Consider the following 15,562-nt stretch of genomic DNA (forward strand, 5'->3'; position numbering starts at 1 on the left):
CACCAAGCCATATAATTAAAATGGCAAAAGTTAAAGATAAAGAGAATTTTAAAGGCAACAAGAAAGAAACAAAGAGTCACAGGGAACAACCATAAGGCTATCAGTTGATTTTTCTGCAGAAACTTTTCAGACAAGAAGGGAGTTTCATGATATATTTAAAGTTCTGAAACAGAAAAACCTACAAACTAGGATACCCTACCCAGCAAGGTTATTATTCAGAATTAAATGAGAGATAAAGAACTTCTCAGACGTGCAAAAAAACTAAAAAAGTTCATCAATACTAAACTGACCCTACAAGAAATGTTAAAGGGTCTGCTCTAAGTGGAAAAGAAAGACTACAACAAAAAGTGAGAATTTAGAAGAAAGGAAAAATCTCAATAGTAAAGACAAATATATGGTAAAGGCTATGGATCAACCACTTAAATAAACAAGTATGAAGACTGAAAGACAAAAATTGTAAAATCAACTGTAGCTAACAAACAGTTAAGGGATAGACACTAAGATGTAAAATATGACATAGAAAACACAAAACATGGGAAAGAGGAGTAAAAAATGTTAAACATGGGAAAGAGGAGTAAAAAATGTCATTAGAATGTGTTTAAACTTAAATGTGTATCAGTTTAAAATAACTAGATTCAGTTATAGGTCAACATATGTGAACCACATGGTGACCACAAATCAAGAACCTACAACATATAATTTCAAGATATTCTATGGAATTATATAGTATAGGCAATATTTAAAAATACTTGAAATAGTAATTAGGGTAATTTTTGTAAAATGAACCTTTAGCAGTTTATTGCACAACAATGTGCATGCAAACTGTCAGAATCAGAAGTCTGTCTACAGTCTTATCATTAAATTTTTTTCATGCCTCCAAAAGTCCATTTTGCAAGCGTGTTAATACTGGGTATGTTGTGGCATATGTTAAATAATGTTGATATATAAATTAATAAAGGAAAAAGCTTATAATTAAAAAAAAAAGAACCTACAACAGACCCATGCCCATGTTCTGTGCCAGGCCCAAGCCCCCCACCTGCCACCATTTCTTTGTACCCACTGCAGCTCTGGGGAGGCAAACCCCAGATTCCCAGAGCACCTGCCGTCCCACCCTCATATCCTAACAAGGACTGGGATGGGGAGGAAGGTACAAGGGAAACCCTCATCATCTCTGTCCTGGGTGAGAAATCCTTTGAAACCAGCTAGGAGGAGCTGCCCACAGCTAAGTTAAGTTAAGGGAGCATCCTCTCTGCCCTCCTTGATCTCCAGCCCTCCAGGGAAGACCCAGAGTGAGGAACCCCTGGGGAAAATACTGAAAGACGCTGCCTACAGCAACTGAACTTTGGGAAGGACCATCTCTACTCTCCCTTTTCCTCCAGGGAAAGACTGAGGGTTAAAAATCCCATGAAACAAACAAACAAACAAACAAAGGGACCTACAATAGATACACAAAAACTAGAAAGAAAGGAATACAAGCATATCACTAAAGAAAATTATCAAACCACAAGAGAAAAAACTAAAAGAAGAAGAAGAAAAGAACAGAGAGAACTACAAAAACAATGAGAAAATAAATAGCAGAATGGCAATAAGTACATACCTATCAATAGGCACTTTAAATGTCAACGCACTAAATGATCCAGTAAAGTCATAGGGTGGCTGGTTAGATGAAAAACAAGACCCATCTATATGGTGCTTACAAGAGACTTACTTCAGAGCTAAGAACATACAGACTGAAAATGAGGGGATGGAAAAAGATATTTCATGAAAATGGAAATGACAAGAAAGTGAGGATAACAATACTCATATCAGATAAAGTAGACTTTAAAGTGAAGTCTATAATAAAAGACAACAAGGATATTATATAATGATAAAGGGATCAATACAAGAAGAGGATATCACACTTGTTAATGTATAGGCAACCAAAACAGGAGCACTTAAATATATAAAGCAAATATTAACTGACATAAAGGGAGACATTGACAAAAATACAATAATAATAGAGGACTTTAATACCCTACTTATATCAATGGACAGATCATCCAGACAGAAAGTCAATAAGGCAGCCGTGGTCCACAACAGACCAAATGGATTTACAGATATCTAGAGGACATTCTGTCCAAAAGCAGAAGAGTACACATTCTTCTCAAGTGCACATGAAACTTCTCTAGGGTAGATCACATGCTAGGCTACAAAACAAATCTAAATACATTTAAAGGACAGAAATTATAACAAGCATATTTTTGTGAACACAATGGTATGAAACTAGAAATCAATTACAGGAAGAAAAATTGGAGAAACACAAACAAGTGGAGACTAAACAACATGCTACTAAGAAAAACCAGTGGGTCAATGAAGAAATCAAAAAGGAAATCAGAAAATACATCAAGGCAAATGAAAATGGAAACAGAACACTCCAAAATCTATGGGATGAAATACAGGCCTACCTCAAGAAATAAGAAAAGTCTCAAATAAACAACATAATCCACCATGTAAAGGAATTAGAAAAAGAAGAACAAACTTCTTCCCAAAGTCAGAAGAAGGATGGAAATAATAAAGATCAAACAGGAAATAAATAAAATAGAGACCAGCAATCAATAGAAAAGATCTAAGAGACCAAGAGCTGTTTTTCTTCTTTTAAATAATCAAAATTAATAAAACTGTAACCAGGCTCATCAAAAAGAAAGAGAGAAGACTCAAATAAATGAAATAAGAAATAAAAGAAGAGAAATAACAACTGATATCATAGAGACACAAAACATCTTGAGAATACTACAAATAGTTATGTGCCAACAAACTGGACAACCTAGAAGAAATGGACAAATTTCTAGAAACATACAACCTTCAAAGACTGAATAAGGAAGAAATAGACAATGTGAACAGACTGATCACTAGTAGTGAGATTGAATTTGTAATAAAAAAATCTCCCAGCAAACAAAAGTCCAGGACTGGATGGCTTCACATGGGAATTCTACCAAACATACAAAGAAGAGCTAATACCTATCTTTCTCCAACTATTGCAAAAAACTGAAGAGGAGGGAACACTCCCAGATTCATTCTATGAGCCCACCATTACTCTGATATCAAAACCAGACAAAGACACTACAAAAAAAGAAAATAACATGCCAATATCTGTGATGACTATAGATGCAAAAATCCTGAACAAAATATTAGCAAACCAATTCCACAATATATAAAAAGAATCACTATGAATACTATACACTATACTAAAGTGTGATTTATTCCAAGGGAGCAAGGATAGTTCAATACCCACAAATCAATGTGATACACCATATTAACAAACTGAAGAATAAAAATCACATGTTGGTTTCAATAGATGCAGAAAAAGATACCAAGAAATGGAAAGATATTCCATGTTCTTTAACTGGAACAATTAATATTGTTTAAATGTCCATACTACCCAAAACAATCTACAGATTTAATGTAATCCCTATCAAAATATCTGTGACATTTTTCACAGAATTAGAACAAATAATCCTAAAATTATATGGACCCACAAAAGACCCCTAATTGACAAAGCAATTTTGAGGAAAAAGAACAAAGCTGGAGGTACCACACTCCCTGACTTCACACCCTACTATAAAGCTACAGTCATCAAAACAGTATGGTACTGGCACAAAAACAAACACATAGATCAATGGAACAGAATAGAGAGCCCAGAAATAAACCCACACACTTATGGTCAATTAATCAATGACTATGGAGGCAAGACTATGCAATGGATAAAAGACTGTCTTTCCAATAAGTGTTGCTGGGAAAACAGGACAGCTAAACGTAGAAGAATGACATCAGAACATTTTCTCATACCATACACAAAATTAAGCTCAAAATGTATTAAAGACCTAAATGTAAGCCTGGAGACCATAAAACTTCTGGAAGAGAACAGCAGAATACTCTTTTGACATAAATTATAGCAATATTTTTTGGATCTATCTCCTAAGGCAAAGGAAACAAAAGCAAAAATAAACAAATTGGACCTAATTAAACTTAAAAGCTTTTGCACATCCAATAAAACCATCGACAAAACAAAAAGACAACCTACTGAACGGGAGAAAATATTTGCAAATGATATGACTGATAACGGGTTAATATCCAAAATATAAATACAGCTCATACAACTAAATATCAAAAAAGTCCAAACAACTCAATTAAAAAATGGGCAGAAGACCTGAATAGATATTTTTCTAAACAAGGCATATGGATGGCCAACAGGCACATGAAAAGATGCTCAACATTATAGTCACTGGAGAAATGCAAATCAAATAAATATCATCTCACACCTGTGAGAATAGCTATCATCTAGAAGATCAAGAATAAATGTTGGTGAGGATGTGGAGAAAAGGGAGCCCTTGTACACTGTTGGTGGAAATTTAAATTGGTGCAGCCACTGTGGAAAACAGTATGGAAGTTCCTCAAAAAAACAAAAATAGAACTACCATATGATCCTACAATTCCATCTGGGTATACATCCAAAGAAAATAAAAACACTAATTTGAATAGATACATGCACCCCAATGTTCATAGCAGCATTATCTACAATAACCAAGATATGGAAGCAACCTAAGTGTCCATCAACACTAAGTGTCATCAACAAGATGAATAGATAAAGAAGGTGTGGTATATATATACATTGGAATTACCGAGGAATAAAAATGAATGAAATTCTGCCATTTGCAGCAACATAGATGGGACTAGAGATTATTATGCTTAGTGAAGTAAGTCGGACAGAGAAAGACAAATATTGTATGTTACCACTCATATGTGGAATCTAAAAAATAAAACAAACGAATGAATATAACAAAACAGAAATAGACTCACAGGTATAGAGAACAAACTAGTGGTTACCAGTGGGGAGAGGGATGGGGGGACCACAAGATTGGGGTAGGGGATTAAGGGGTACAAACTATAATGTATAAAATAATAAGCAACAAGGATATGTTGTACAGCACAGGTGAATATAGCCATATTTTGTAATAACTTAAATGGAGTACAATCTATAAAAATATCAAATCACTATATCGTACACCTGAAACTGATATAATATTGTGAATCAACTACACTTCAATAAAAAAATAAACCAACATATGATTATATCATAGAAATTATACCACAGTATATTTTTCTCACTAAGTGGTTAATTTAACTCAGCATTTTCTCAATTATGTAATATTGACATTTTATAAGTGTTATTTTTAATAGCCTTATAGATAAACTGTGAATAACTAGATAATCCTAAATGATAAGTGAGTTTCTAGAAAGAAAGCCAAATAAAGGCAAAGCTGGCAATATCAGGTACTGAAATAATAGTAACAGTTCCCCAAAGTCAGGTACAGAACTCTGCATACAGGAGTCAGGTATGGAGATTTAATGATTTCTGTCCTCTGAGTCTCATGTTGGTTTTGCACATTCATGAAAGGAGTTGTGGGAAAGCAGCATAGCTCTCTGGACCTGAACAGGGTACGCACTTTCCCAGTTCCCCATCTAAATGGCAGATGGAGTCAAAGATGGATGGTATCTCTCCAAAACTCTCTAATCCTTAAAAAGAAATCCTCAGGAAATATCACAGGAAGTAAGTGGAAAAAGATGTCATCTGAATGCCAAGGAGTTTAAGACGTGCAATAAACACAAACCACTAGTTATAGGATGCAAAACCTCTAAGTTGCTACTTACAACATGTGTGTTTACATATTTATACATGGATCCCAAGCAAAAAAAGATGCTTTCCCTCCATATTTATGTTCTACATGGGACCAGGGTTAAAAGTATTATTTAAAATAATGTGCTGACTTTTTTCCCTTAGCAATACTAATCCTTGGTACAAGGATACCAGGCATTGATTTGGGGACTGAGCAGAATTATGGACACACTCACTATGCATTCTAAAGGGCACTGTTGGTTTCAACACATAAAGATAAGAAGACAGTCTTATATTCTCCCTCACCTTAACGTGCAACTAACCAAATTACTTCCTGAAACTGAAAGTTCATCACTATCCATTCTTTATAAGTCTCCTCTCCCATGTTCAAGCACATGTAAAACAGTGGAATTACAACTGCAGAAAATCAGAGTGGTTTCTACCAGGCCCTGAACTCACTTCATTGAAACTCTGAGGTCTTTCTACAGCTCTGAAGTCAGTACCCTCCTAAGTAAGAAGAGATGCTTGTGTTTACCACACTGCGAGACAGTTCTGACCTGCTTTACTGGCTTTGTGTGTGTTCTGTTTAAGCTGCCACTGGTCATGGAGAGGCCATAATGGCATAATTTCACTTGAAAAATACCTCAACCCCCATAAAAACAATTCAGCTTAAGGAAAATTTTACTTGGATGAGTCCTGTGGTGTGCATTGATTTCACAGAAGCAGTGATTTCGACGTCCTTTTTCCTAAGGAGATGGATATAACTCACTAACTATGAGAACATAATTATGGTACTTGTGTTGCCTTAGGTAATGCATGTAAGCCAGCTCAGAAACAAACAAGCTGAAAGAAGAACAAGTTGTTTTTCCATGAATGCCTTAGTGAATTTATATATGATCAGCACAAATTTGTTCACAAAACAAACCTTAAGGTCTCAGCTACTCCACAATGAGGACACTCATCTCTGCTTCTTCAAGGAAAACGACTTAATCTACTCGACATTTCCGAACTTGTTAATATACTTAAGTTTATTGTGAAACTGGATAAACACTGGGCTTCATAAAGCTTCTGGGGCATTGGAACATGAGCATGGACAACCAGATAAAGTAAGAATTCAAGTAAAAGTTAAATAAAATGAGTTCAACGGAGTGGTAGTTAAGGCAGTCATTTTACTTTCAGTAGTTTTTCTTGACCAATTAGACATTCTCATTAATCAAGTCCTAATACTCTGAGTTCACATACTTCCTTTCCCGTCTGCACACAGCTTCAGATTAGCAGGCCGCAGGTGAGAATCGCAACAACAGCTAACCCCTACCTGGCACACGCCTTTCAACAACTCTGCCAGGTAGGTAGGGGTTATTAGAATCTCCGTCTTCTAAGTGAGGAAACGGAGCAGCAGAGAGGCTGAGGAACTTGCCCAAGATCACAGAGCTAAGAGGTGGTGAGGCTGGGCTTTAAATCCAGGTGATCTGAATTGCCTCCATATAATCCCCTATGTTGCTTACACACTAAGAAGCCAGCAGACACATGGTCTGCCCTGTCCTCTGTGTCTTTGCATGACTGACCATCAGACTGCCCCCTCGTGAAGGAAATATGACCCTGTTCCTTTGCCATCAAGTCTGTGCTGGTGCGGAAGGACGCACCCTGATGGGACACACCCTAAGTCGGGTGAGTTCTCCATACTGTTTAGGACACAAGGAACCCTGACCCAAGACGCAGGGTTCAGGGTGGCTTGGAGCAAGCACTTCAAGGGAGAGTAAAAAAAGTAGAATCTGCACAAAAATGTTAAAAGGAGGCAATTAAATGGATGGCTGCCTGGAAGGAATAAAAATGAAAAAAAAAAGGACAAGCACAGTCAGAGAAGCTAAACTGACATAGTGGCACTATTTACAATAGCCAGTACATGGAAGCAACCTAAATATTCATCAACAGAGGAATGGATGAAGAAGATGTGGCACATATATACAATGGAATATTACTCAACCATCAAAAGGAATGAAATTGCGTCATTTGTAGAGATGTGGATGGACCTAGAGAGTGTCATACAGAGTGAAGTAAGTCAGAAAGAGAAAGACAAGTATTGTATTTAAAGGCATATATGTGGTATCTAGAAAAATTGTATACATGACATTATTTGAAAAGCAGAAATAAAGACACAGACATAGAGAAAAAATGTACGGATACCAATGGAGACGTGGGAGGAATTGGGAGATTGGGATTGGCACATATACACTATTGATACTATGTATAAAATAGATAACTAATGAGAACATACTGTATAGCACAGGGAGCTCTACTTAACGCACTGTGGTGACCTAAATGGGAAGGAAATCCAGAAAAGAGGGGATATATGTATATGTATAGCTGACTCATTTTGCTGTACAGTAGAAACACACACAACATTGTAAAGCAACTATACTCCAATAAAAATTAATTAAAATAAAAGACACGGGGTGGCTTGTAAGGCATTTAAAACATAAAATTTCTATTCAGGATCAAAATTAGGGTCTAGCAACAAAGAATGCAAGAATGTGGTGTCATCTTGGTCCAGCCGAACAAACTTCTGGTCGGGGCAGTCTCTAGCTGATTCACCAATAAATGTTCTTTCAGAGACCCAGAGGGACTTTAACAAAAGGCCCTGAGATTGTTCAGACATGCACTTTAATGTGACTATAAAGGAGAAATCCAAGGTTATATTAAAATGATACTTATTTATGTTTTGGTTAGGAAATCCTATAAGGAATCTACATCTTAGAGTGGATTTTTTATAAATGCCAGTTCTTTTGAGATGTCTCATGTAAACTTCCACAAACATGCTCAGCCGTCTGAAATATTCCACTTTTCATCAAGACACTTTCTTGGGCTCACATCCAATTTCCGTCCTCTTTCTCCCAGATTCCCCATTGCTGCCTCTCCTTCCTCACAATTCACCCCCTAATTCCCTCACATCTTTTCTTGCAATTTTTGTTTCTAACGCTCTCCCATTTATTTATTCAACTAAAACTTCTCTCTCAGCTGGTACCAATTCCAGCCACCTCTCCTTTTTTTTTTTTTTTCAGTACGCGGGCCTCTCACTGTTGTGGCCTCTCCCGTTGCAGAGCGCAGGCTCCGGACGTGCAGGCTCAGCGGCCATGGCTCATGGGCCCAGCCGCTCCACGGCATGTGGGATCCTCCCAGACCAGGGCACAAACCCGTGTGCCCTGCATCGGCAGGCAGACTCTCAAGCACTGTGCCACCAGGGAAGCCCCCACCTCTCCTTTTATCCAGTATCCCTCCCCCAAATTTGTTCCAAATTTTAATGCTGTTGAACCCTCCATGCATCTTGAAAGGCTCTTCTGTTGACTTCCTGGCCCTGCAGTATCCTGGTCTCCCTGCTGGTCTTTCTCTGCCATCATGGGCTGGACATGCCCTTGGTGTCCAGGCAGGTGGTCCCCATGCTGCTTTCCCTTACATACTCTCACATACTCTCACCTGTGACTCAGGCTCAATATTCAACATTAGCTGAATTTTTTTAAATGTGTTAATCTGTAAAGGATGTGAGATCCCAAAATATGCCAGCCAAATGTTTCACTTGTAGGACTTCAAAAAGATAACAAATGGAAAAAACAATGGCATATAAGAGATTCAATTAAGAAATAAGGAGGTTAAGAAAAAAAAAAAGGCCACAAATCTCAGATATATATCCCCACCCAACACTGTTATGGTTACCAGCAGCTTTTAAGTACAAGAAGCATACTATGTTTTATTAAATGAACACTTATCTAAAATTTAGTAGCTTACAAGACAATAAAGAGAATAAAGTCAACTAATGAAAATTTCAAACAGAATTTTGGTGTGGTACTTGGGAAAAAATAATGTTCTTATCGTGCTTATAGAAAACTACACAAAGGGTTAAAGAGAAAAATTTTTTCTATTTATCATATTTATTTAAGCCTTACTAAAATAACACTGGTATTATTAGTAGTATTATTCAAATGTTCTATAATGTTTGGTATGCTTACATGTGACAATTATGTTCGAAACTCACCATAATTGAGAGATATTAGTAGAATACAGGCTAGTATCTATTTAATCATTGAAGAAAACCAACAAATCAATGATTTCTTCTACTTTCCTTAAAGACATTACGCCTAGGAGTAAGGTGCCTAAACTTGCACATATTTTATATTTCATTTCGATAAACTTAGTGATAGTCAATTCATTCCTGATCAAACACATGTAATCAAAATATGAGTTTTCTTGACAATGGGTCAATAGAAAAGAATTTTAAATTCCTAGATTTTTCTGTTGTTTTCTAGTGCAAAATTCAGTGAAGTGAAAAATGACAGGTCTTAGCTTTCAGTGTGTGTGTGTCTGTCTGTGTGTATACTCACACACACATATGCATATGCATGTACATGTGCATATCCAAAAGAGGTGAGTGCTGCCTAACTCTTGAGCAGAGAAGAAATGCTGGCACTAAGACAGGTCTAAATGTACATATGTAAGAATGCTTTTTTCTTTAATCTGCTTCACTTTTAAGTAGCTGAAAAAGCAGAATAAATCCCTGAGTACATTTGGAAATAATCATTTGTAAATGTGCATAACATAAATAACACCTGATCTAAATGCTCTCCTCTATAAATAAGGCATTTGTGAAAGAGCAGTAGTAATAATGATAAACCTTGCCTAACATTATCTACAAAATTCTATTACATTCCTTAGTTTCTGAGAGTTACTCATTGATGTTACAATAAAAGTAATATAAAATTATCTGAACTACACATATTTATAAATGGAGTAAATTTGCATAATATAGTGGTTGAACTTTACAATTTGAATAAGTTCCTCCAAAACTGTCATGAAGACTACATAAGTTTAATTTATTCTTTAACTCACCTTCTTCTGAAATGTAAGCTTTGTTAGGGTACAATTTCAATTTGAAGCATTACTATTTTCAAAGAGCCTCATCTGAATATTTTTTATTTCAGCTAGTCTGACAAAGACTCTCTTAATTATCTTACAAGCCAAATTAAGAAATGTGGGTTGGAAGGAGGGAGAGTCCGAATGTATTTGTACATGACTTGTATCATGTCACACGAATATCAATGGTAGACAAGATGGCAGCTTTGCTGGTGTTACTCAGAGTTTTCAGGCCCTGTTCTGCTCAGGATTTATTATTGATATGAATGAAGATTCAATGAGTAGGCTTATCAAAATTTAAGGTGATGTAAATCTGGGAGCTATTTCACAGGAAAAAAACACAATAGAATGGTATTAGAAACTAAAATCCAGAAGATGAAATTTAACAATCACAAGGGTCAGTTCCTACTCTGTGATAAAGAAAGGCAACTGCACAATTGCAGGATGGATGAAGATCTGACTGGAAAGAAGTTTTCATTAAAATAAAGGAGGAGGCACCTTGAATTGACCACATGTCAGTACAAGTCAGAAGTACAATTTCCTTGTATGCTTAAAATTCGTTAAGAGAGATGACCTCATGTTAAATGTTCTTACCACACAAAATTAAAAAAAAAAAAAAGCTCTGCCACAGGGGGAAGAATTCAGACATACTGCCTAGGTTCACCCACTTCACTCCATAATTTCCATCTCAAACTACCTAGGGTTATTTTTGGAGTTGAAATTAAAAACCTATTTATCATTGTACTTTACTGAGTTATTGCTGACAATTAAAATTTTATATAATTAAGGTATACAACTTGATCTGATATACTAATGCATTTTGAAGGTCACCACAATCAAGCTAATTAACATATCCATCCCCTCACAAATAGTTACTTTTTTGTGGTGAAAACACTTAAGATCTACCCTTTTAGCCAATTTCAAGTATACAACACAATATTAACTACAGTCTCATTGTTGTACATTAAGTCCCCAGAACTTATCCATCTTGTATAACTAAAAATCGTATCCCTTGACTGACATCTTCTCTTACCCCCTTCTCCCCTCAGCCTCCAGTAACCACCAGTCTACTCTCTGTTTCTATGGATTTTACATTCTCAGATTCCACATGCAAAGGCGTATTTGTCTTTCTGTGTCTGGCTTCTTTCATGTAGCATAAAGTCCTCCAGGTTCCTCCATGTTATCGCAAGTGGCAAGATCTACTTCTTTATTAAGGCTGAATAATATTCCACTGTGTGTGTGTGTGTGTGTGTGTAATCACATTTTCTTTATCCATTCATCTGTCAATAGACCTTTAGGTAGTTTCCATATCATGGGAGTATGCATATCTCTTCAAAATACTGATTTCCTCCCTTTAGAGATACACCCAGAAGTGGGAGTGCTGGATTGTAAGGTAGTTCTATTTTTACTTTTTTTGGAGGAACCTCCATACTCTTTTCCACACTGGCTGTACCAGTTTACATTCCCACCAACAGTGCAAGAGGGTTCCCTATTCCCCACACCCTGGCCAACTCTTCTTATCTCTTGTCTTTCTGATACTAGCCATTCTAGCTGGTGTGAGGAGATAGCTCACTGTGGTTTTGATTTGCATTTCTTTGATGGTTAGCTACATTTTCATATACCTGTTGTCCATGTGTATGTCTTCTTTTGAGAAGTGTCTATTCTGGTCCTTTGCCCACTTTTAAATGGGGTTATTGGGTTTTTTTGCTATTGAGTTGCATGAGTTCCTTATGTATTTTGGATATAAACTAGGGAGTATAATTTATCACTCAGCTTCCAGGAAGGGGTAGTTACTAGAAGGAAAATGTTCCCTGGATGCTGCAGACAGAAATTAATTCAGAAACATGGTCCTAGATACAACAGACATCTTGGTCATTACTGTGAGAAAATAGAATAAGAAGCCTGGAAATTAACTTCACGTGATCATTTCATCTAGTCCTCTGCCCCCAGTGGGTGAAAACGCTTAAGGCAGCCTCAAAAACCTAGATCTAGGGAAGTAATCGTCTATGCTTCCCCAAGGCTATTTAAAACATTGATCACGTGGATTAATGAACTCTTGGATAGAGAGGGGCTGGAGAGCTAAAAGGGGAAACTATAATTATACACATAGGTGTTGAGACTAGAACCCACATGTGACTACTTTGTAAATAATTTAAAAATATCAGCATAGTCCACTTATTAGCAAAGTGTTCGAACTCAGTTTTCTCTGTGAGGGCTACAGTAGAACTTACTTCACAGAGCTATTGTGAGAAATAAATGAAATATGAATGATTTAACACATTGTAGGTAGCTGATAAATGTTAGCTATTATTCACAACATTTTCCCTTTTATTTTCTTAGCCATCAAAACTTATTAAGCCCTTTTTTGTTCACTGAAATAGCCATTGGGAATAAAAACTGGACATAGAAATGTTCTAACTGAGAAAACTTAGACATCATCTAGTCCAGTGGGCAGAACTGGGAATAATAAATTTAAATGACTGAAAAGAGATTTGGGGTTAATAGACTGAGACAGTAAAAGAGAACATGGCATCCAAAGCCAGAAGCCCCAAATTCAAGTCCTGGCTCGACTTTTTAGTAGTTCTATGACTTTAGGCAAGTCATCTACACTCTGTGAGTTACACAACTCTCATCCATAAGGTAACAAAAGTTCAAAATACTACTCCTATAAGAAAGCACACATAAAATATTTGGAGACTTTAACATGATTTGAAAACAGTTAATAACCATTAGTGACAAGAATGGGGTGCCCCCTTGCATAAAGTGTTCATGCAGAGCTGACCAATTATTTGTCAATGCAGGGGTTCCTTTTAGGGGGAGCCAGTAAGCCTAACTGCCCTGGAAGGTGATTGTTATACTCCCACGGCAAGTACGATGTATCCACATACTACATACTTTATCTCAAAGGCAGGAAAGTAACTACAAAGAGTCACTAATGTCAAGAATTTAATGTGGCTAAAAAATGCAGTTAATATCCACAGTCTTTACAGAATTCATGAACAGGCTAGAACTCCACAAATATAACCCATCAAACTTAACTCTGCAAAGATGAGCTTAACTCAAAAACCCCAAAATAGGACCAACGTGCTCCAGATCAAATTATGGTTAATTCATTTCACCCAAATTATATTTCCACATTTGTGCTGCCAATCTGGAAAATATATAGAATTTTCTCGATTGTAAAAGTGCTGTCAAAATCTCAAATCTCAAATTTCGGCTTTCAGGTAGTTGATATTTTTCCTCAAGCCCATCTGCTTGCTGTATTTTGATTTTCTTTTTATAAGTGTTCAGAAATAAGTAACCCCTGAGTTAGTAATGCCTGCCAGTTGCTCTGTGTTTACTTACCCTCTGACCCTCTTTTCCAGGTGGACCTTGGGGGCCTTGGATTCCCAGGGAGCCCTAGGAGGAAAAACAACACATATTAATAGATTGTTTCAAGTATACCTGCGTTGCAAAGAATGTTGTGAAAATTAATACCTATTTTATTGATTATAGAAAACTTTTAAAGTGATTCGAACTCTTCCAAGCCTAGGCTACCTAATACATTAATAATGATGAGTTGTCCTTTGACTGGTTTATCTTTGGAGTTAACACCAGAAAAGAAAAAAAAAGGTGATTCCTAACCACATGTGAGGCGCAGTGTTCACCCCCAGTGGCGACTCCCATATGATTGGAACCATGTTTTATCAAACTGCCATCAATAAATGGTAACAGTATTTGCAGGCAGAAAAAAATGCTGCTTCATACATTTAAACTCTATAAATGCAATGGCATTTTTGGTTGAGAGTGGCTCTGTGACTATCCGCTAAGAGAACACCTAGTTATGATGTTGGCTTCAGCATTCATCTACTCCTAACGTTTAATTTTTAGCATCATAGACATTATTTAATACTTTCTCATAACATTGTCAAGTGGCAGAAAAAATAACAATTTTTCTTTCAGTTATAAAAAAGGCCCAGGAAATCCCAGGTGCATGAATCCCAAAGTCAATACCCTGGTTCTCACAGACAGTTAATATTACACAGGAATTCTCACTCATCATGAAAAGCAAAATGATGACACTGCTGATTTTAAAGTCTCTGGCATTGATTGCTTGTTACCTCTCTGAAAGCTTCTTAGTCTCCCCTGCTGCTTCCTCCTTCCCTATTCAACCTTTCAGTGTGAGGGTTTAGGTCCGTTTTCTTCCCAGTCTACACTCTCCCACCATGGTCTCATATATCATGGGCTTTGGATTCTCCAGGCTAATGATGCCAAGATTTATAACTCAGTTTATCTCTGAGTTGCAGGTCCACACATCCAACTGCCTGCCGGATGTGCCCACTCCACTCTCTCACCAGCGTTTGAATTTAGCACAGTGACACCACATCTAGGACCCTCCCACCAAAACTGGGTCCTCTTCCAGCATCCCCCAACTCTGTAAACCCACGCACCATCCTGCTAGGGCTCCTGCCAGGAATCTATAACTTGTCCTCCATACCTGCCTCTCTCACTTCTCTTTCACATCCAGTCACCAACTCCAATTGCTGTAGCTCCACAAGAGATTTGGATCCAGCTATTATCTCCCTTCAACCTTCTGCTCCATCACCCTTCTTGCTTGCTCATCTATGAGAGCCTCCTGGGTGACACTAGATATGGACCCCCCCATCCTACACAGCACAGCCAAACCCGAAAACCCAGCCTGACCTCCTCTGGTTGTCCACATGAAGAGATGAATACCTTGTTTCATCAGTCGTAGGGTATCTTGTACTTGTTTTTTAAAGTACTTATCATAAGTCTATTTAAAAGATTATTCAGGTAATGATTCACCAGGCTCTAAGGATAACAGGTAGAATCAGTGTCTTACTCAACATTAGGTGCCTGTTAATGTCTGAGTGAAAAAAAAATCATAATGGGAAATCAATTCACTGTTAAAAAAAAAAAAGCTTTTTGGTAAAGCCAGTACTGTTCAAAGGGTTTTAAATATATGTATGGTTCAAGATGGCGGAAGAGTAAGACATGGAGATCACC

The 15,562-nt window shown here is 37.0% G+C and overlaps 1 protein-coding gene across 1 annotated transcript in view; it reads right to left on the reverse strand.

Moving 5' to 3' along the window:
* Positions 1-15,562, reverse strand: part of COL19A1 (collagen type XIX alpha 1 chain) — a gene marked incomplete at both ends in the record, with an annotated part of 357,838 nt that overhangs the window by 141,715 nt on the left and 200,561 nt on the right. The window contains one exon of the mRNA XM_081251264.1: positions 13,901-13,954. Within this exon, the coding sequence (XP_081107390.1) occupies positions 13,901-13,954 (54 nt within the window). The remainder of the gene's footprint in view (positions 1-13,900; positions 13,955-15,562) is intronic.

The sequence above is a fragment of the Mesoplodon bidens genome (genome assembly GCF_964165515.1).
Source record: "Mesoplodon bidens genome assembly, chromosome: 12".
In the NCBI taxonomy this organism is placed as follows: Eukaryota; Metazoa; Chordata; class Mammalia; order Artiodactyla; family Ziphiidae; genus Mesoplodon; species Mesoplodon bidens.